The 20,605-nt window shown below is 41.5% G+C and overlaps 1 protein-coding gene across 2 annotated transcripts in view; it reads left to right on the top strand.

Annotated features, from left to right (window-relative positions):
* RAB2A (RAB2A, member RAS oncogene family) overlaps positions 1-20,605 on the top strand; it is a 91,440-nt gene that overhangs the window by 45,253 nt on the left and 25,582 nt on the right. For both annotated transcript variants that reach the window (XR_012847630.1, XM_075826205.1), the window contains exon 6: positions 400-511. Coding sequence is in view for 1 of the 2 variants with exons in the window: in XM_075826205.1 (XP_075682320.1) it covers positions 400-511 (112 nt within the window). In the remaining variant the exon portion in view is untranslated. The remainder of the gene's footprint in view (positions 1-399; positions 512-20,605) is intronic.

Genomic DNA, 20,605 nt, shown 5'->3' with positions numbered 1-20,605 from the left:
TGTTTTAGAATTTTGGCTAAAAAGTTTATAATACAGCATGCGATGATGGTAAGTTACCAGAGATGAGTCCAACGTCGTCCTGCACGTGCTCAGATGAAGCTGAGGCCGGTACACCTGGACTCTTCTCAGGACTTCTCTCTGGTAATTTACATACATGCATTAGAACTTCTTTTTAGCCAAAATGCTGAAACCAGCTGTTTTGAGAGGGGCTTATTTAGAACACTATTTCCCAGCAGTCTTAGCACGCTGGTGGTTTAGTGCTCTAAAATCGAGTGACCGGTTCCTTTTTAATTATGCTCTATTTTTCTGGGGTTTAGATATTACAAATGTTCTCATTTTGGACAATTGTTTTGCCAAATCAAGTTGTTGATCTTTCTGACGTGTATATTTTACTGGCAGTGATTTAGAATCCCGGCGAGAAGTAAAAAAAGAAGAAGGTGAAGCATTTGCCAGAGAACATGGTCTAATTTTCATGGAAACTTCAGCAAAGACGGCTTCAAATGTGGAGGAGGTAACCTATTACTCTGAAATTGTCATCACGTTGTATTAATTGTACGTTATTTTGCAGCAGGAGGCGACATCGTCCTATTGCATTACACTAAAGGAGCAACTATAAAATTCAGACCTATAGGAATGTTGCATAAATGGAGTTCACGAAAGTCATTTTTTTAAACTCTAGAGTAGGTGTGGGGTGCAAGATTGACTTTTAGGGGTGCAGCAAATAGTTGCTTGTGTACTGGACGAGTCACGACTCCTCTCTGTCATCGCCCAGCGTGCCTTGAGTAGTGGTAGTAGGTGGTTGTCGTGCGTAGATAGTAGTTTTGTTGTTTATTTAATCAACAGGAGAGAATAATAGAATTAACATATAAGTAAAGTAAGTAACTGACTGTCAGGGGATTGCTATTAAAATAACGTGTATAAAGGATGGCTGAGAACCGAGAGAACAAATAGGCGCTACATAGAGTGAGAACAGCAGATTAACAATGGCTTTCCCTGTTAGGTATAGTAAAAGGAGGCTCACCTTTAGGGGTTGTGCATGGATAGGCACAACACTATTGCGGAGCCAGTTGGTTAGGAAGGATGCTGCCGTAATCCCCAGAGCGTCAGGTGCCAACCTCGCCAGGGAGTAAATGCAGGTAGATATAAACAATGGGAACCCATTTTCTCATGTTTACTTGATAAAGGGGTTCTGTTTCTCCGAAACGTGTTGTACCTCAAGAGATCCTCCCTTTTTTTTAATGTACGTTTTATTATGATCTATTGTTTTAGACCATAAGGCTTCATGCCCACTTCAGTCTTTTCCTTCAGGGTGCTAGCTGTTTTTCTGACGGCTAGCACCCTGACCCATTCATTTCAATGGGGCCATGCACACTCCAGTTTTTTTGACGGTCCCGTTGCTCCGTCCCGACACAAGTAGAGCATGTCCTACTTTGGTCCGAGATTCCGTGACCGTGAGGCCCATGCAAGTCAGTGGGGGCAGTCAAAAAAAAAACCCTGAAGGCATCCGTGTGTGACGGAGCCGTTGCCTAGCAACGGCTGGGCTGGCAGAAGTACATTAGAGAGGTTACATTAGAGAGGTTACACTAATCGGCAGCCCATTCTATCTATCCAGCACTGATAGAGAGAAGAGGCTGCTGATAAAAATAAAATAAAAAGCATGTTCATACGTACCCCGGTCATTGCCTTGGTGACAACTCCCTTTTTTTTATCCAGTCCGACCTTCCTGTATGACGCGGCAGTCCGTGTGGCTGCTACAGCCTGTGATAGGCTGCAGAGGCGGTCACATGGAATGAAGCGTCATCCCAGGAGACCGGCCTTCTGACGTCATCCAGTCCGGCCTTCTGTTATCCCATGTGACCGCCACTACAGCCTGTGATTTATTGGCTGCAGAGGTGACATGGGATAAAACGTCATCCCTGGAGGCTGGATAGGAGGAAAAAGCAGGGAATTCTGGGTAAGTATAAACCTATTTTTTTAATTCATTAGAATTGTATTTTGCGAGCGCCGAGGATGGTCATTCTTCAGCGCTAGTCACTGTCCAGGGCGCTAAAAGAGTTACCGCCGATCAGTGCAGCCCATTAACTCTTTCAGCACCCTGGACAGTACCATGCTCGGCGCTCGGAAACTGAAACACGGAGTGCACACGGAAACAACACGGATAACAAAACGGGCACACGGATCCGTCAAAAACGGCCGATAAAACTTCGAAGGAAGTGTGCATGAGGCCTAAATTATATTTTTCCAAAAAAAACCTGTTGGACTGGTGGAAGTATTGCGCCTGGATGGTGTCGCTTTTTCACAGTGGATCCCACCTGGTTCCCATTGTTTTTATCTACCTGCTTTTAAAATAAGGAAGAGCTGAAGGAAGATCTTACTGATTTACGGACAAGTCGAGCTCTTGAAATGCAATTTAACCCGTTAGTGACCGCCAATACGCCTTTTAACGGCGGCCACTAACCGGCTTTATTCTGATGCATATGCCTTTTTACGGCACTGCATCAGGATAAAGTAAACAGAGCAGGGAGCGTCAAATCTCCCTGCTCTCAGCTGCCAGAGGCAGCTGAGGGCTGGGAGCGTCCCTGCTCTGCCGTGTGAGATCGATATTAGTATCGATCTCACCCGTTTAACCCCTCAAATGCGGTGCACAATAGCGTACACCGCATCTGAGTGGTTTTGGAGAGCGGGAGGGAGCTCCCTCTCTCTCCCACCGACACCCGGCGATAAGATCGCCGAGTGTCTGTGTCTCTAATGGAAGCCGGGGGCCTAATAAAGGCCCCCAGGTCTGCCTGGAGTGAATGCCTGCTAGATCATGCCGGATGCATGACCTAGCAGATGCCTGTCCGTTTTAAACGGACAGGCAGTAATACAGTGCAATACAGAAGTATTGCAGTGTATTACAATAGCGATCGGAGAATCACATATTAAAGTCCCCTAGTGGGACTAGTAAAAAAGTAAAAAAAAAGTTTAATAAAGTTAATTTAAAAAAAAATGAAAAACCCAGCTTTTCCCCTTAAAAAATGCTTTACTATTATAAAACCAAAATAAAGTAAAAAAGTTACACATATTTGGTATCGCCGCGTCCGTAACGACCCAGACTATAAATCTATTACATTATTTAACCCGCACGGTGAACGCCGTAAAAAATGTTATAAAAAAACTATGGAAAAATTGCTGTTTTCTGTGAATCCTGACTTAAGAAAAATGTGATAAAAAGTGATCAAAAAGTCGCATCTACTCCAAAATGGTACCAATAAAAACTACAAGTCTTCCCGCAAAAAAAAAACCCTCACACAACCGCATCGGCGAAAAAATAAAAACGTTACGGCTCTTCAAATATGGAGACACAAAAACAAATAATTTTGAAAAAAAAGCGTTTTTACTGTGTAAAAGTAGTAAAACATACAAAAACTATACAAATTTGGTATCGTTGCAATCGTAACAACCCGCTGAATAAAGTTATTGTGTTATTTATATCACACGGTAAACGGAGTAGATTTAAGACGCGAAAAAGAGTGGCAAAATTTCAGTTTTTTTTCTATTCCCCCCCCCCCAAAAAAAAAGTTAATAAAAGTTAATCAATAAATAATATATGTCCCCCAAAAAATATAAATAATATGTCCCCCAAAATGGTGCTATTAAAAAATACAACTTGTCCCGCAAAAATATATAGCTATGTCGACGCAAAAAAAAAAAGGTTATAGCTCTTGGAATGCGACGATGGAAAAACGTCAAAAATGGCTTGGTCATTAAGGTCCAAAATAGGCTGGTCATTAAGGGGTTAAAAGCAAGGCTTTGGTGACTTTTTGGTGAGCAGTACTGGAAATGTTCCCAGGACGTGGTGGAGAAGCGCTCGGTGTCCTCATTCCATTTGCAACAACTTGTGTGAATATGAATTCATTTCTCATTTGTCAATCAAGATCAAATCTAGGAATCTCCTTAATCCATAGGCTGACCTGCGGATCACAGGCAGCAATAAAGTTCCACTTTTTGACAAAATCATCAATGAGAAGCAGGAGCACAGAAGTCACTGAATTTCATGTTCACAATTGGGATTGATTTTGTTTTTACAATTTTTTTTCTAAATAAATTTTAATCTCTCAATTTATATTTGCATTTTATGCAAAAATGCATTTAAAAGCTTTATTTTAAATTCTATTTATTCATCTGCAGTATTACGTGGTCCAATTTGTGGTTCAAAAATGGGAAATTAGACTTCAAATATGATGATTCTTTTGTAGTGGGGGCAAACATTAATCCAACATTTCTTCGGGGTATGTGGTGTAGAAAAGGTTGGAAACCACTGCTGTGGAGTGAGACTCTAGCTACAGCGCAGCATTAACACATTGTGACGTTACATTTTGAAGCCAAAGCCTTGTTTCTAAACAAGTAAGATGCAAAGTAAAAGCATGATTGGACACTAGACCTGCTTCATTGTTATAACCGTTTGGACAAGTAAAAAAGGGGCAAATCCCCAAAAGACTTGTTTTATGCCTACCCTTATTAAAAATCCCCAACCGTTTTTCAGATGCACCAGTCTATGTATTCTCTATACAAGCTGCATCTTTGCTATCAGCCGAATCCATCATTCAGCGGAATTGACGGCTCGGCTGAGAGGGTCCCGTGTGTTAGGCCAGTGTAACACACAGTTTTTGGCTCAGTTGTTTGAGTCAAAGTCAGAAGGGGAACCGAAAGGAAGTAAAGGTATAAAGAAAAGACTGATAATCGGCCGATAATGCAGCTTTTATGTATAGAGGATACATTGAAGTTGTATCTGAAAACGAAAACATACAGTTCATTTAAAAGGAAACCAAAAAGCCTACAAAGGTGTCCCACAGTTCTTAAAAGACAATCCAGAACATACACCATTTTGATGTCGGTGCATATCTTGCTAAGTGCCATAAACAAGCCATAGACGTTCTACAACTAGTATTATGTCTATAGTGGCAATCATACAATCCATGGGACCTGATCTCAGTCCAAGGGTAGAGATCAATGTTGTTTACACTCTAATAAGTTGAAACCTTATATCTGCGTTCCGTATTCTTCTACCTGCATTGACCTAAACATGCACAAGCGGGATATACCTGCATACATCTTTTAGCAGTGAGAACCCCGAATGCATTTTTATAGGGGTAGACCGTTAAGTAAGATTTTGTACCAGGGCTGGAGAAATTCTAGGAACCAGGTATCCCTGATGTACCTTGAAATTATCTGCAGGAGTTTAACTTTATTTTCTATTGGTGCCTATGGAAGTTCTTCTTGCCACTGGCACCGGGAGTGTCTCATGTTTCCAATCTGCAGTGTAGAGGTGCTTGCGCTTCTGCGATCACCCTCCATTATAGCCTGTGGGAGATGCACACTTTTCGCTTAAACTATATTGGAGAGTAAATGCACATGCGCTGCTACCTCTTTCTTTTGCAGTCAGGAGACATAGGTCCTTGAATGTATTGTGTATCCTTTGGGTGGGTCAAGGACAATCATTGATCTAGAGGACCTGTACTCTTCGACATGACTTTACTTTTATAGGACTTTGGGAATATTAACCCCTTCCCGCACCTTGGCGTAACTGTACGTCCAGATAAGCAGTAACTTCGCGCACCTGGGCGTACAGTTACGTCCGCGCTTTAAAAGTTAACCGCCGCGCGGCGCTACAACGCAGCGGCGGTTAACTGTGCAGGGTGTCAGCCCTGCTCTCCCCGTTGCCGATCAGCGGCCTGTCGCCGCTGAAATCGGCAATTAACCCCTTCGATGCGGTGGTCGATTGCGATCACCACATCGAAGAGGTTTACAGCGGATCGGCAGCCCCCCACATGTATTTGCGGGGGCTGGCGATCCTTATCATGGCAACCAGAGGCCAAACAATGACCTCCGGGTTGCCATGTACGGAAGCCTCGGAGGATCAGCCTCCGGCCGTTCCTCCTCTGCTTCCTGTCAGTGTGACTGTCACGTCACAATGACAGTTAGAACACATTACACTACGTGTGTAGTGTAATGTGTTCCAGCAGCGATCAGAGCTGCCAGTCTAAGTGTCCCCTAGTGGGACAAGTAAAAAAAGTTAAAAAAAGATAATAAAAATGTTTTGAAAGTGTAAAAATCAAAGTTAGAAGTGACATAAACAAAGAATGCTTTTTTTCCTATAATAAGTCTTTTATTATAGGAAAAAAATTAACACGTTAAAAAAAGTACACATATTTAGTATCGCCGCGTTCGTAACGACCCCAACTATAAAACTGTAATATTATTTTTCCCGCACGGTGAACACCGCGAAAAAAATAAACGAAAAACAGTGCCCGAATCACAATTTTTTGGTTACCAACCCTCCCAAAATATACAATAAAAAGTGATCAAAAAGTCGCACGTACGCCAAAATGGTACCAATACAAACTACATCCCGTCCCGCAAAAAACAAGCCCTTACACCGCTTTTTTGACTGAAAAATAAAAACGTTACGGCTCTAAGAATATGGTGACACAAAAATTAATTTATTTAATAAACAAGTGATTTTATTGCACAAACGCTGCAAAACATAAAAAAATTATATACATCTGGTATCGCCGTAATCGTATCGACCCGCAGAATAAAGTATAATGGTCATTTATAGCCCAGGGTGAAGGCCATAAAAAAAACAAATAAAAAACATTGTCAGAATTGATGGTTTTTGGTCACCTTGCTTGCCAAAAAATGGAATAAAACGTGATCAAAAAAATTTCTGGTACCCCAAAATGGTACCAATGAAAACTACAGATTGTCCCGCAAAGAATAAACCCTCACACGGCTCCGGTGGAGAAAAAATAAAACCGTTCTGGCTCTCAGAATATGGCGATGCAAAATGTGTAGTGTCCAAAAGCGGATAAGATCGGGCACCATTTATAAGTGCGACACCGGCCACATATCTGCGGATTATTATTTATTTACTGCATTATTATACCATGATGTACCCCGCACAGATAACATGTACCCTGATGTACTCCGCACAGATAACATGTACCCTGATGTACTCCGCACAGATTACATATGCCCCCACATTATAAACTGAAACACCAGTAAAACCCCAAACAGAACAACTACCAAGCAAACTCTGTGCCCCAAAAGCCAAATGGCGTCCCTCCCTTCTGAGCCCTGCAGCGTGCCTAAACACCAATTTACGTCCACAGATATGGCATCGCCATACCCGGGAGAACCCGGTTAATATTTTCAGTTATTTGTCTTCAGTGGCACAAACTGGGCATAACATATAATGCACTAAAATGGCATATGAGTGGAAAATTGTAATTTTCACTCCGCACCATGCGCTGCGCATTAACCCCTGCGCGCACCATGACATAGCATGTCGTAGTGTGGGGGGTGATGTATGGAGCGTCTCACGTAAAAAATAAAGAATTTAGAACGGCAAAATCGCTGTTTTTTTGGTCACCTTGGCTCTACCTAAAAATGTAATAAAAAGTGCTCAAAAAGTTGTATGTACCAAAAAGTTGCACCAATAAAAACGACCGCTCGTCCCTCAATAAATAAGCCCTCATACCGCTCTATTGACTGAAAAATAAAAAAAGTTGTGGCTCTTGGAACGCGGGGAGGAAAAAACTAAGAAGGAAAAGAAAAAAATGGATCAGTCCAGAAAGGGTTAATTACTTTCTAATGAAAAACCATTTATGACCACACGTGGGGTATAGCCGTACTCGGGAGAAATTGCTTTACAAATGTTGGGGTGCTTTTTCCCCCTTTATCCTTTGTGAAATTGAAAAAAATGCAACATTTTAGTGGAAGAAATGTCGATATTCATTTTCACGGCCTAATTCTAATAAATCCTGCAAAAGACTTGTGGGGTCTAAATGCCCACTATATCCCTAGATAGATTCTTTAAGTGGTGTAATTTCCACTTTTGGGGGGTTTCCCCTGTTTTGGCCTCTCAGGGGCTTTGCAAATGCGACATGGCACCCAAAAACCATTTCAGCTAAATTTGAGCTCCAAAAGCCAAATAGCGCTCCTTCCCTTCTAAGCCTTGCTGTGGGTCCAAACAGAAGTTTATTACTACATATGGCATATTTCCGTAATCGGGAGAAATTGTTTTACAAATGTTGGGGTGCTTTTTCTCCTTTATTCCTTGTAAAAATTAAAAATGGCTACCTTTTTTCAGAAAAAAAGTCGATTTTTACCTTTACAGAATAATTTCAATGAATTCAGCAAAACAACCGTGGTGTCAAAATGCTAACTTTACCCCTAGAAAAATTCCTTGAGGGGTGTAGTTTCCAAAATGGGGTCACTTTCCAGGGGTTTCCACTATTTTGTTCCCTCCAGTGCATTTCAAACGCGACAAGGCACTGAAAACCATTCCAGCAAAATCAGAATTTCAAAATCCAAATGGTGCTCCTTTCCTTCTGAGTCCTGCTGTGGGTCCAAACAGCAGTTTATTACCACATATGGGGTATTGCTATAATCGGAAGACATTGCTTTACATATGTTGGGGTGTTTTTTCTCTTTTATACCTTGAAAAAATTAAAAATTTCTAAGTTTTTTCAGAAAAAAGTAGATTTTCATCTTCACAAACTAATTCAAATAAATGTAGCAAAAAAACTGTGGGTTCAAAATGCTAACTATACCCCTAGATAAATTCCCTGAGGGGTGTAGTTTCCAAAATGAGGTCACTTTTGGGGGTCTTTATTGTTTTGGCCCCACAAGACCTCTTCAAACCTGACATGGTACCTAAAATATATGCTAAAAAAAGAAGGCCCCAAAATCCACTAGGTGCTCCTTTGCTTCTGAGGCCTGTGTTTCAGTCCATGACCGAACTAGGGCCACATGTGGGGTATTTCTAAAAACTGCAGAATCTGGGCAATAAATAATAAGTTAAATTTTTTGGGAAAAACCTTCTGTGGTACAGAAAAAAATGTATTACAAATGAATTTTGTATAAAAAAAATGAAATTTGTAACTTTCACCTCTACTTTGCTTTAATTCCTGTGAAACGCCTAAAGGGTTAATACACTTTCTGAATGCTGTTTTGAATACTTTGAGGGGTGCAGTTTTCAAAATGGGTGATTTATGGGGACTTTCTAATATACAAGACTCTCAAAGCCACTTCAGAACTGAACTTGTCCTTGTAAAAATCGCCTTTTGAAATTTTCTTGAAAATATGAGAAATTGCTGCTAAAGTTCTAAGCCTTGTAACGTCCTAGAAAAATAAAATAATGTTCAAAAAACGATGCCAAACTAAAGTAGACATGTGGGGGATGGTAACTAGTAACTATTTTGTGTGGTATTACTATCGGTTTTACAAGCAGATACATTTAAATTTAGAAAAATGCTAATTTTTGCAATTTTTCGCTAAATTTTGGTGTTTTTCACAATTAAATACTGAATCTATCGGGCAAATTTTGCCAGTAACATAAAGTCCAATGTGTCACGAGAAAACAATCTCAGAATCGCTTGGATAGGTAAAAGCATTCCGGAGTTATTACCACATAAAGTGACACATGTCAGATTTTAAAAATCGGCTTCGTCCTGAAGGCCAAAACAGGCTCAGTCCTGAAGGGGTTAAAGGGGTTGTCTGGTGTTGGCAAACGAATGTTGTTGTGGTTTTGGTTTGTTTTTTTTATAATTAAGACCATTTTCCCAAATATATATTTTATTTTATTTTGTAATTCCCCAGTTTTCAAGATCTCTGCTTGCTGTTATTCAGTAGGAATATTCATTGCTTACTTCCAGTGGATAAAATTCACGCATAGGTAGCACAGCTTGCTGGAAGGAATTAGAAGCTGCTGCCAGTCAGCCTGAACCAAAGAGAGGTCTTTAAGTGGTGCTCCCTCACGCAACCCGTCCTGTGGCACGCATTCTAAATTCTAGAACGGGTTTCTGACAGAGTAGGGTGATGGCAACCATTTTAATTTATCACAATGCTTACCCCCTAGGCAAATGGAGCGTCTTTTGCTCATTAAATGTTATGATTTTATACTGAAATTCTTCTTTTCCAGGAGAACCCCTATAATTATTTGGTGACATGTCAAGTACATTTACATGAGTCACAAACGAGAAGTGTGGTGCGGGCTCATGGTTTGAGCGCGCTCCATTCTGAGTGGGTGTCGGCTGTATGTTACAGCCAACACCTCACCAACGGGCATAATCAGAGAAGACTCATATTCTGCACATTTAACCACTTGGATGCCGAGGTTGTCATGACAGCCTTTGGGGCTAGTCCCTCAGGTGTACCATCGTTGTGCTCCTATTAAGCCCTTCAAGTAAAAAAAAAAAACAACTGGTATCGCCGCACTTGTAAAAGTCTGAACCATTTGAATATAACGTTTAACCTGCATAGTGAACGCTGTGAAAAAAAAATAAAGTAAATTCAAAACACGTTATACCTACAATGGAAGCTTCTGACGAATGAAACTGTGTAGGCATACAGTGACATACCTCTCACATAGGTTCCCAAGAATAGCTCATTTAAGTTCTGGGTCTTCAGTAATGAGTCCCATTTCCATATAAATAGGAAAAGGACCTGTAATTTCACCTTATGACACCTAAACAATGCACAACATTAATTTCATATCTTGCCTTTAAGCCTGCCATACACTACAGCTTTTGGTCAGTTGAAAAGGATGATTTAGACCGATGGCAGGTCAACTTTTCCACAGATGTGTTTTTCGGTCGTTGTCTGGTGTGGTCATTCATGCCAAACTACTGATTTGCTTCCCATTGAAAGAATTACAGACCAGGCCACAGCTCTATTGGCTACTTGCACTTTTACTGTACAGCGTTGTAATCCAAATAGGCAACCTCCACAGGCTAGCCATAAAAAAAAAAGTTGATCATAACACATCTGTCTGAAATCACTAATGTATGGCTAGCTTAAGGCACTTGTAGACAAATGCTGGAAATCACAATCTCCTCTTCAGTATCCGATTGTAGGTATCTGTATTATTCTGTCAGTATTATAGTGTAGATAGGGAGGAGAGCGGAGGAGGAGTCACACATGCTATCAGTGTAGAGAGAAAGCTGTGCTGATACCGGACAGCTAGTAAATACAGCAGCAGCCTGGACACACAGACCTCACATCCAGCATATATTACTGGGAGGGACACAGGAAAAATAAAAAGTCAGAAACTAGGCGCAGGCTACAAACTGAATATCAGGGGGGGGTCTGAAAATGAATGAAGGATTTAAGCCTGAAGCTTAGTGCAACTTTTTAAACTGCAGGTGACATATATATATATATATATATATATATATATATATATATATATATATATATATATATATATATATATATATAGTGGTTTTTAACCGTTTAAATGTGATTAGAAAAACGTATCTGCTCCCCCCTCCTCAGAAACCATGGACTTTTGCCCAAGGGCTTTAACCCCTTCCCGACATTTGACGTATGGTTAGGTCCTAGGCGGGTAGGGAAAGTATGAAACAGGCTCAGTGAGCCCGGTCCATACGATGCGGGTGTCAGCTGTATGTTACAGCCGACACTTCACAGTAACGAGCGGGTTCACGCTCATTTAACCTGTCAAATGTCGCAGTCCATACCGACTGCAGCACTTAAATAGTTAGAAAGTGGGAGGCGACCCCCGCTAGCAGCTCATCGCGCCCCCCGCTAGCAGCTCATCGCGCCCCCTGCGATGCAATCGTGGGGTGGCGATGGTTGCTATGGCAGCCTGGGGGCCTAATGAAGGCTCTTAGGTCTGCCATCTTTGTGCTCCTATTAAGCCCTGCCACTGGCAGGGCTTAATAGAAGCCTGTCAGAAAGACGATATACTGCAATACATTAGTATTGCAGTATATAGTGCAATCGATCCAACGATCGCTGGTTTGAAGTCCCATAGGGGGCTAATAAAATAAAAAAATTAGTACAATAAAGTTTGGGGGGTTTTTTTTTTTTGTTTTTTATTTTTTTTCATGTAAATAAAATAAATTAAGTTAAAAAAAACTCCCATTTTTCCCTAGAATTTTGTAAAAATACATAAATAAACATAATTGGTATCGCCGCATCCGTAAAAGTCTGAACTATTACAATATATCATTATTTAACCCGCACGGTGTGCGCCGTAGAAAAAAAATGTACGCCAGAATCCCTATATTTTTTTTGTCACTTCATCTCCCAAAATATGGAATAAAAAGTGATCAAAACCTTGCATGTACCCCGAAATGGTAGCATTAAAAACTACAGCTTATCCCGCAAAAAATAAGCCCTCCTACCACTTAGTCGAAGGAAAAATAAAGTTATGGCTCAGAATTTGGCGACCAGAAATACATTTTATTTTTTACACTTAGTTTTTACCTTGTAAAAGTTGTAAAACATAGGAAAAACAATATATATTTGGTATCGCCGTTGTAAAGGATCTGCCAGACACAGCTTCTGTGTCGACGCCCGTGGTTACTCAGTCTGCACCTGCTCCTAAGTCTGATAGAGTGACTCCTTCCACCACTCAGGCTGGGAGGCTGAGGAGTGGGAGGGCCTATCACAGCCCGGCCAGACGGAGCTAGCTCCCGCCCTCTGTCTATTTATACCTTCATTTCCTGCTTCTCCTTTGCCTGTGATTCTGTTTGTTTCCTGGCTCTGCTGCTGCTTGTACTATTGACCTCTGCTTCATATTGAACCTGGCTTTACTGACTACTCTCTTGCTCTGCGTTTGGTACCTCGTACACTCCTGGTTTGACTCGGCTCGTTCACTACTCTTGTGCTCACGGTGTTGCCGTGGGCATCTGCCCCTTTTCCCTTGCTTCTTTGTACCCTTGTCTGTCGTGCACATAGTGAGAGTAGGGACCGTCGCCCAGTTGTACGCCGTCGCCTAGGACGGTCCGTTGCAAGTAGGCAGGGACTGAGTGGCGGGTAGATTAGGGCTCACCTGTCTGTCTCCCTACCCCGGCTTTACATAATCACAGGCAAACGAGAAGCAGGAAATGGAGGTATAAATACAGAGGGCGGGAGCTAGCTCCGTCTGGCCGGGCTGTGATAGGCTCTCCCACTCCTCAGCCTCCCAGCCGGAGTGGTGGAAGAAGGAGTCACTCTATGAGACTTAGGAGCAGGTGCAGACTGAGTAACCACGGGCGTCGACACAGAAGCTGTGCCTGGCAGATCCTTTACAGCCGTAATCGTATTGACCCACAGAATAAAGGTAACCTGTTTTAATTGCACAGTGAATTCCGTAAAAAGGAAGCTCAAAAAAACAATGGAGGAACCTTTTTTTTTATTTTTCATTTTCTGCCCCACAAATTATTTTCCCATTTCCTAGTACATTATATGGCACTCTGAAAAACTACAACTCGTCCCGCAAAAATCAAGCCCGCATAGGACTATATCGACGGAAAAATGAAAAAGTTATGGCTTTTTGAAGGTGTGGAGGAAAAAAACGAAAATTAAAATCTGAAAGTTGTTTCCAACGGGAGGGGGTTGCCCTCATGAATAATTCTGACTGGGGCTGACCTAAAAAGTGGTATTTCAGCTGCACTTAGACATATTGCCAAAAGCTGCTGACTGTCTCTCATAATTTAGCTGGACTATACACCTATGGCAAAAAAAAGTAATGGCCCTAGACAGCCGGCTCTTCTTATGAGGACTCGCACTCACATCCTGCATTTCTCTCTCGTCCCTTCCACACCTGTCTTCTGTTTGGTTTTTTTAACGCCCATTTGAAGATTTCATGACTCTATTATGAGGTTGATTAGATTATCTAGAACTCTGCACCTCTTATAGAACCCTAATAATAGGGCATCTAGAAAGGTTTTGCCCTGGTGAGACCACCCCTTTAATACACTAGCACTTATTATACGGAGCAATGCGGCGGCCATCTTTTGTTCCTGTAAGTATATTGGATCTGGACTTGTTCTCTTTTGTGATCAGTTATTGTAGCAGGCCAGTGGTTTGCAACTCCGGCTCCATCTCTGGTGAAACTGCACCTCCCAGCCACGCACCGACAGTAAGGACGTGCTGCCGCTACACCACCTCTTCTTTGTTCCACTGTGTTGCTATTATTTTGGAGTGTTTTCATGTACAGAACTAGTTTGAGGTGGATCCATGGTACAAGCTGCTCTGATCACCTCCGAGAAAAGTTATCCTTGCGTTTAAGGGTGGAAAAGACAATTGTTAACGGCTATTACTGGATGTCCCTAAAATAAACTGTGATGGAACTTCATCCCATTAGTGGTAACCGTGTAGACATAGGCCTTTTTCACACCGCCATATTTTGGTCCGTTTCTTACATCCGTGTTTGAAAGACAAACCTGGGAGTGGGTCCGGCACATGGAAGAGGTGCAGATCTTTCCGTTAGACTTTTCTCTGTGTAGGTTCCTCCACTGGTTTTGGCTTCTGAAAGCGGTGCCTTACTTTTTTTATTTTTTCTGAGTGATCACTGACCAGCGCTCAATCAGATATTATATGAAAAATAATAGAGTATTTGCAAGAGTGGGAACAAGTTTCTAAATAATTTTACAGATCTCATGCAATGTAGTGCTTGGATAGTGAGAAAAATCTGAATACTTGTTTGAAACGCGTGGGGTCAGACTGTACCTTGTACTGTGACCAGCTTTAGGTGCGTAGCGTGCGAAACCCGGCTGATACTTCCCAGTCTCCAAACCTGGGGATCCAGTCATGGGAAGACTTGTTGGGGTGATCACCAAACCCTCCAGATAGAACCGTTTTCTTCAGCAGATGATTTTGTACCCCTTCTTCCTCGAGCTCTTCATGATGTGGAAGACTTTGTGGCATACAGCAGGTTAGGATCATATATTGCACTAGACAAAATATAAATTTAGATATTTGAAATTGCAGAAATAATTAACCAGAGTTCTGCTTAATTGCAAGTGGCATCCCATTAATTAGGTACTCAGAAACTTTCCGCTTCCTTACCTTTTTCATTTTTTTTTTCTGCTCCTTCTACAAGGGAGGCTTGGGAGGGAATGTGGAGTCAGTCAGCTTAGCAGGGTCCCCCATCAACATGACAGCACAAGATTAATTAGCAGTTCAGTAATAAGGGAGATCCATCTTCTCACCAAGCTTTAGCCTTCAATATCAGATTTATCACTTCAGCACAAGCAGCAGGGCGGTTTTCTAGAGATTGCCACCCCAAGCATTTATATCACACTGGAGGTCACTGGATAGGAGGAGAACAGCACTGGAGGGTCACTGGTGTCGTTTTTAATATACGAGAAGCCAAAGTGTTCTTGGCTGTAAAAAGAAGTTCTTTAGCGGTGAATATTGGCTATTTGGTTTGAGCCATGAACACAGAGTTGTCTTAGCCCGTTGATGTTCTGTATCGGTTGTTGACTAAAACTGGCAGTGATTTTATACTGTAAAGACCAATTACAACCAACTTTTTCCCATTTCCACCCAACTTCACTCCATTAGCTGTGGAAGACCATGATTCTAGTAATTTACAAGTGCGGAGTTTACATTGGATACGTTGGTATGAGACGGTATCTATTTTTGTTACTCACTAAAAGGAATTGTCCAAGGCAGATAACTCCTTTAAATTCAGTTAACTTTTATGACTCGACGTGTGTGTGTGTGTGTGTCCAAGCTGAATATTAAACTTTATTGTTTATGATTTACTGTACTTCTCCACAAGGTGGCAGTGTAACCTAGGAAATCTTAATGAATTCTGCGTTCTTCGGGCTGACAAACCAATCATGGCTGAAGATTAGTGATGATATTCACGAGTTTTCTTACATAATTAAGATATTAATTGATCATTTTATCTATTTATGTAGAACTTTATTAAATTTATACAAATACAGTTTAATCTGGTAATTTCCATCTATAGCGACCTGCACATAACGTGCGTTGAATTATGTGGATGGTGCCCATAACTGTGGCAGAGTGGAGCTTCCTTCTTACAGGAGTGTTCCTGTACTGGCATTTACCTGGTGTATATGTAGCTGTTAGATCTAGTTATTTGCACATTGCATAATAAGTATTGGTTGTGTATAGAAGTCTTCTTTTATACGGATGAATTATTTGTATATTTTGGATCTTTTGCATATACAGGGGTTATCGGAAAGCTTGTCCGTTATTTTTCTCCAGGTAGCTGAATGTGTGTAACTTCTACCTTTTTATATGTGATTTATTATTATAGATTATAATAACCAGCGGGTTGTCTAAATCTATCCTGGAAAATCATGTTGGACATCAGATGTCCAAATACTGAGGCACATTTAGAGGTGACAGGACGAGGAGATAGAAATAATTTTTGATCTGCTATGGAGGAGACTGGTGTTTTATAAGGTGGTCTGAGATATTCCCAAAGAGACTAGCTCCATATATAGAATACCTTGGGGACAGCCAGTGATGAATGAGGCTGTCATCTGTCTTCAGTTTCCCGCTAGTATTTCAGCCTCTCACTTATCATGCCGTCTCCATTTTCTGTCTTGTGATGTTCATTTCCACACCAAGTATCATACATCCTTGTGCTTCACTATGGACCTAACTACAGTATCCGAGCTGTACTATGCTATTTATGTGAGGAGGTTGGCAGTCTGGTTTCTGCTCTAGATATATATATTATCTGGGTGTATGAGAGCTGTAGTTCCATTATTATTATCATCCCACATCACTGTACTCCAGAACCCTTGAAAAGGTTATATAGGTTCCCTTTTTCGTGTAAATTTTTTCAAAACTAGTATAAAAATAGAAAAGTGAGGAGTCAGGCCTCATGCACAGGCCGTGATTAAGGCACCGACGGGCCGCGGAATGTCATCATGGGGCCGTCCGCAATTCACGGACCGTGCACACATTGATTTCAATGAGCCCGGACCGCAAATCTGGACCGTATAATGACATGTCCTATTATTTTGCGGTCTGGCCAATAAATGGACCGTGGAAACCACGGTCCTGTGTACTGGCCCACGGGTTAACATGTCTTTCATACTAGCCGCAATTGCGAATAGTATACAGCCGCAAATGCTCGGTCATGTCCGTGAGGCCTTACCCGACCAGATTCCAGCGCCAATAGTTACGGGCTCATTTTTAATTGAAATCTACAACTTGAGTGGTTGCTATGGGCGACTGTTCTAACTTTCTCCAGATTGGATAAATCCACATCCGTTATATTATAAACCTTCAGTATTTGGCCGATTTTTCATTCATTGTGTAGTGTCTCCTTTATAAATCTACTATTATAAATGTATCTACTATTTGTTTATATGCAAATAAATCTACTAGCACCCAAATGTTGTTGGTTTGGAAATTCTGCTTTTCAGTTATGTGTCTTAAATAGCTGAAAAGCAGATTTTTAGAATGTTAATACACCTTTGGGAGAGGACCGGGGGATGGCATCATATGCCATAATATTCACTAGTACAGTGGTGAGCCCGATGGATGAGCAGAGATCTACAGTATACATATACAGGAGTATCCAGAGTAAATCCCTGAGGGTAATGTGATGTGTAGTGGATACAGATATTGGGCCTTAATGGTTGCCAACTATAATACTAAATCAGTGTTGCAATAGGCAGTATTTTTTCGTCCCTTTGTTTCTCTGTCAGGGTATGTTCACACTAGGTCATTACGTCCGTAATTGACGGACGTATTTCGGCCGGAAGTCCCGAACCGAACACAGTGCAGGGAGCCGGGCTCCTAGCATCATAGTTATGTACGATGCTAGGAGTCCCTGCCTCTCCGTGGAACTACTGAAAACATGATTACAGTACGGGACAGTTGTCCGGCAGCGAGGCAGGGACTCCTAGCGTCGTACATCACTATGATGCTGGGAGCCCGGCTCCCTGCACTGTTCGGTCCGGTACTTGCGGCCGAAATACGTCCGTCAATTACGGACGTAATGACCTCGTGTGAACATACCCTCACTTCCATGGTGTCCATCTTGTTATTTCCGTAATACAGTGCAATCCCCTGGAGCCATAAATGTACCGGGCCTTCTGATTTGGTCAGTATATTTTATTTCTGTTCTCATACCAGCATCTTGGTCATGACGAACACAATGGAAACATCGAGTACATGACTACTCCCAGGTATTATACCAGATCAGGATCATATATGAAGATCTCCATCACGGCAAGAAAAGATGTATTGTATGAACAATGATATTATATGGTGTGTACTGGTGCTGATCTGTCGTCCACCTTCAGTTTTTCCCAGTTTGAGCGTTTTTTTGTTATAAAGAGATATTTTTGGATAAGGATGTATTTTAGATCTGGGACTAATATAATTTCTTAGACAACTGTAACAGGAGGTGGTTGATGTCTTGGACCCTGTGCTAATAAACAGTAGTCTAGGCCCCCCAAATTTATAAAGCCCGGTGCCGTTATTAGCTCCTAAATTGTACTTCCCAGTACAGTAATGACCAGAATGTGAAGTATGACGAGTGATGAAGGTTGAACTCTTAAAGGGAAAAAAAATAGATTGACCGCTTCTTCCTTCATTTCCCCTAATTGTTGTAGTCTCTGGGGCTTCTAGCGATACATGTTGGATTCTGGTTTTCCACCAGTATTAGGATATTTTGATTTCTCCAGGAGCTTTTTGTATATTGGGTGGACGACCTGTAAATATTACATGGGAGCCAGCCACGACAAACAATTTTGGCAGCTTTGGCCAATTTACCATGAAACAATGCTCCATGCTCCTTGTGTCCTATAGGTATTTGCTGAGAAATAGATCAACAGGTTGTTTTTTTTTTTTCAGTGGTTTGCTGTTCTTGGGCTTGCCAGCAGTTGATGGTCTTCTTGACTAAATCCGAAAGGAGTATATACCATAAATGCTTGAACGTATTTCCCAGAATCCTAAATTATTGCCTATCCACAGGATGGGTGATAATTTTCTGATTGTTGGGGTATGCACCGCTGGAACCCCCACTCATCATGATAACTGAGTTCCCCAGCGATCCGTAAATGATCACCTATCTCCTGTGGATAGGTGATAATGTATGATTCTAGGAAAGCCCCTTTAAGATTGGAATCACCCTTTATAATATGGATATTCTCAACCCTTATCAGCTTTACTATAGTCTATCTATTCTATCTATCTATCTATCTCTCTCTCTCCTGTAGTTCTAATTCCAGAATAAGATGTCAATGGCCTCTCTGTAGAATATTTATACCCTTTTGTTGTAGAGACTTACGAAGTAAATGATTAACAGGGAGATGCGTATAATTTTGCCCACGGTTACCAAAGTACGACTTTGGCAATTATATTGGCCGCTGATCTGGAGGTTGGGTGTATTTAACATCCATTTTGCTTGACACATGCAGTCATAAGATAGTTGTGCGAAGTGCCGCTAAACTTGGTGGATAATTAACGCATGTGGTCAGATTGGAAATCTGTGGTCCTGTCCTGGCGTTGGCCGCCATTTTTCTTTCCAAAACGCAGCACGTTTTAGGGGTATTTTTTTTTTGTTTTGTTCAGTGCTTTTTTCCATAGGCTTCTCTAGGAAATAAAAACTGCTTGTCAAAAATGTTTCAGTATGAAAAAAAAACGCCACCAAAAGACGCTTGTAAAAAAAAAAAAATGCATGAAATTCGTCTTTTGCGTGAGGAAAAATAAATAAAAACACACTGAAAAAAAACTTGTGTGTGAGGGAAGCCTTAACCGGCTTTGCCAAGAGGGCATTAAAAAAATAAAAACAAAATGTCTTATGGGACTGTTTCCCTTTAAGAATACTTCAGTACTGTGTGTCCTGGCATCTATGGTTTCTAGGCCGCATCTTTGCCAGCTTGGTGTTCTCTTCTCTTGAGCCAAAATGTGCAGCCCAGGAAGCATCTAACAAATTGGGGTTGTACTCGCCAAGAAGAATAGTAGGCAGGAGCATGAAGCCAGACAAAGAGCACATGGAGATGTATATTTTTGTAATTTAGCTTGATGCGTGTTGAAAGATTGAATATATAGCACAGAACAGTAGGGGAATGCTAAGGTATGTTCGAGTAAGTGGTGCATGTGATTCCAAACATCTGGAACCGCGGCCCTACTGCCGCACGGAGATTCATCTGGTACTCGTTCTCCTAACAAAGCAGGTTTGTTTAAGCCGGCGACGACATCATGCACTAGAAAGAACTGTTTCCTTGTCATTTTTGATGTCAGCCATTGAAAATTGGAATTGTCTGATGTTTATTTGTGGGTAATTGCGGCTAAATGGTATATTGCTCTAAAGTTACAGTAATCCGTTCTTGGCGCGGTCACATTTACAGTACGACATTTGTGGAGCCATAAATCAGCATATAATTTCTCTTGACCTAAAATAAACTGAGCCCTTGGACTTAATTTAACGGATTTTCCCCCGTAATGAAACCAGGGTGGGAGGAAGGGGAGAGCGCTGTAATGCGTCGCTCCACGTGCCAGTTGTTAAGTGCTTGTTTACATGAAGTTATCATAACACATTTTCAGGATTTCATGGCTCTGTTTAATGTTTTACTTAATGTGAACAACTGAACACCCCATACGGGATCCCAGCTGGTTGGATTTGTGCAGCTTTTGACCGCCGTTTTCAATTAGCACGGTTTGTTAGGCCATCGCGATAATTGGAATGTTAATCGCAAGCCCGGGATTTTTTTTTTCTTTTTACCCCCGTCCTTATTTGAAAATTAAAAACGTCCATTTCAGAGGATTGTGAATCAATTCACGGCTGGCTCGGAGCCAGGTTTTCTTCATCCTAACGGCACGCCTG

The sequence above is a fragment of the Rhinoderma darwinii genome, chromosome 5 (assembly GCF_050947455.1).
Source record: "Rhinoderma darwinii isolate aRhiDar2 chromosome 5, aRhiDar2.hap1, whole genome shotgun sequence".
Classification (NCBI taxonomy): Eukaryota; Metazoa; Chordata; class Amphibia; order Anura; family Rhinodermatidae; genus Rhinoderma; species Rhinoderma darwinii.
Note: the sequence above shows the minus strand (reverse complement) of the source record. Positions and strands in the feature narration are given on the sequence as shown.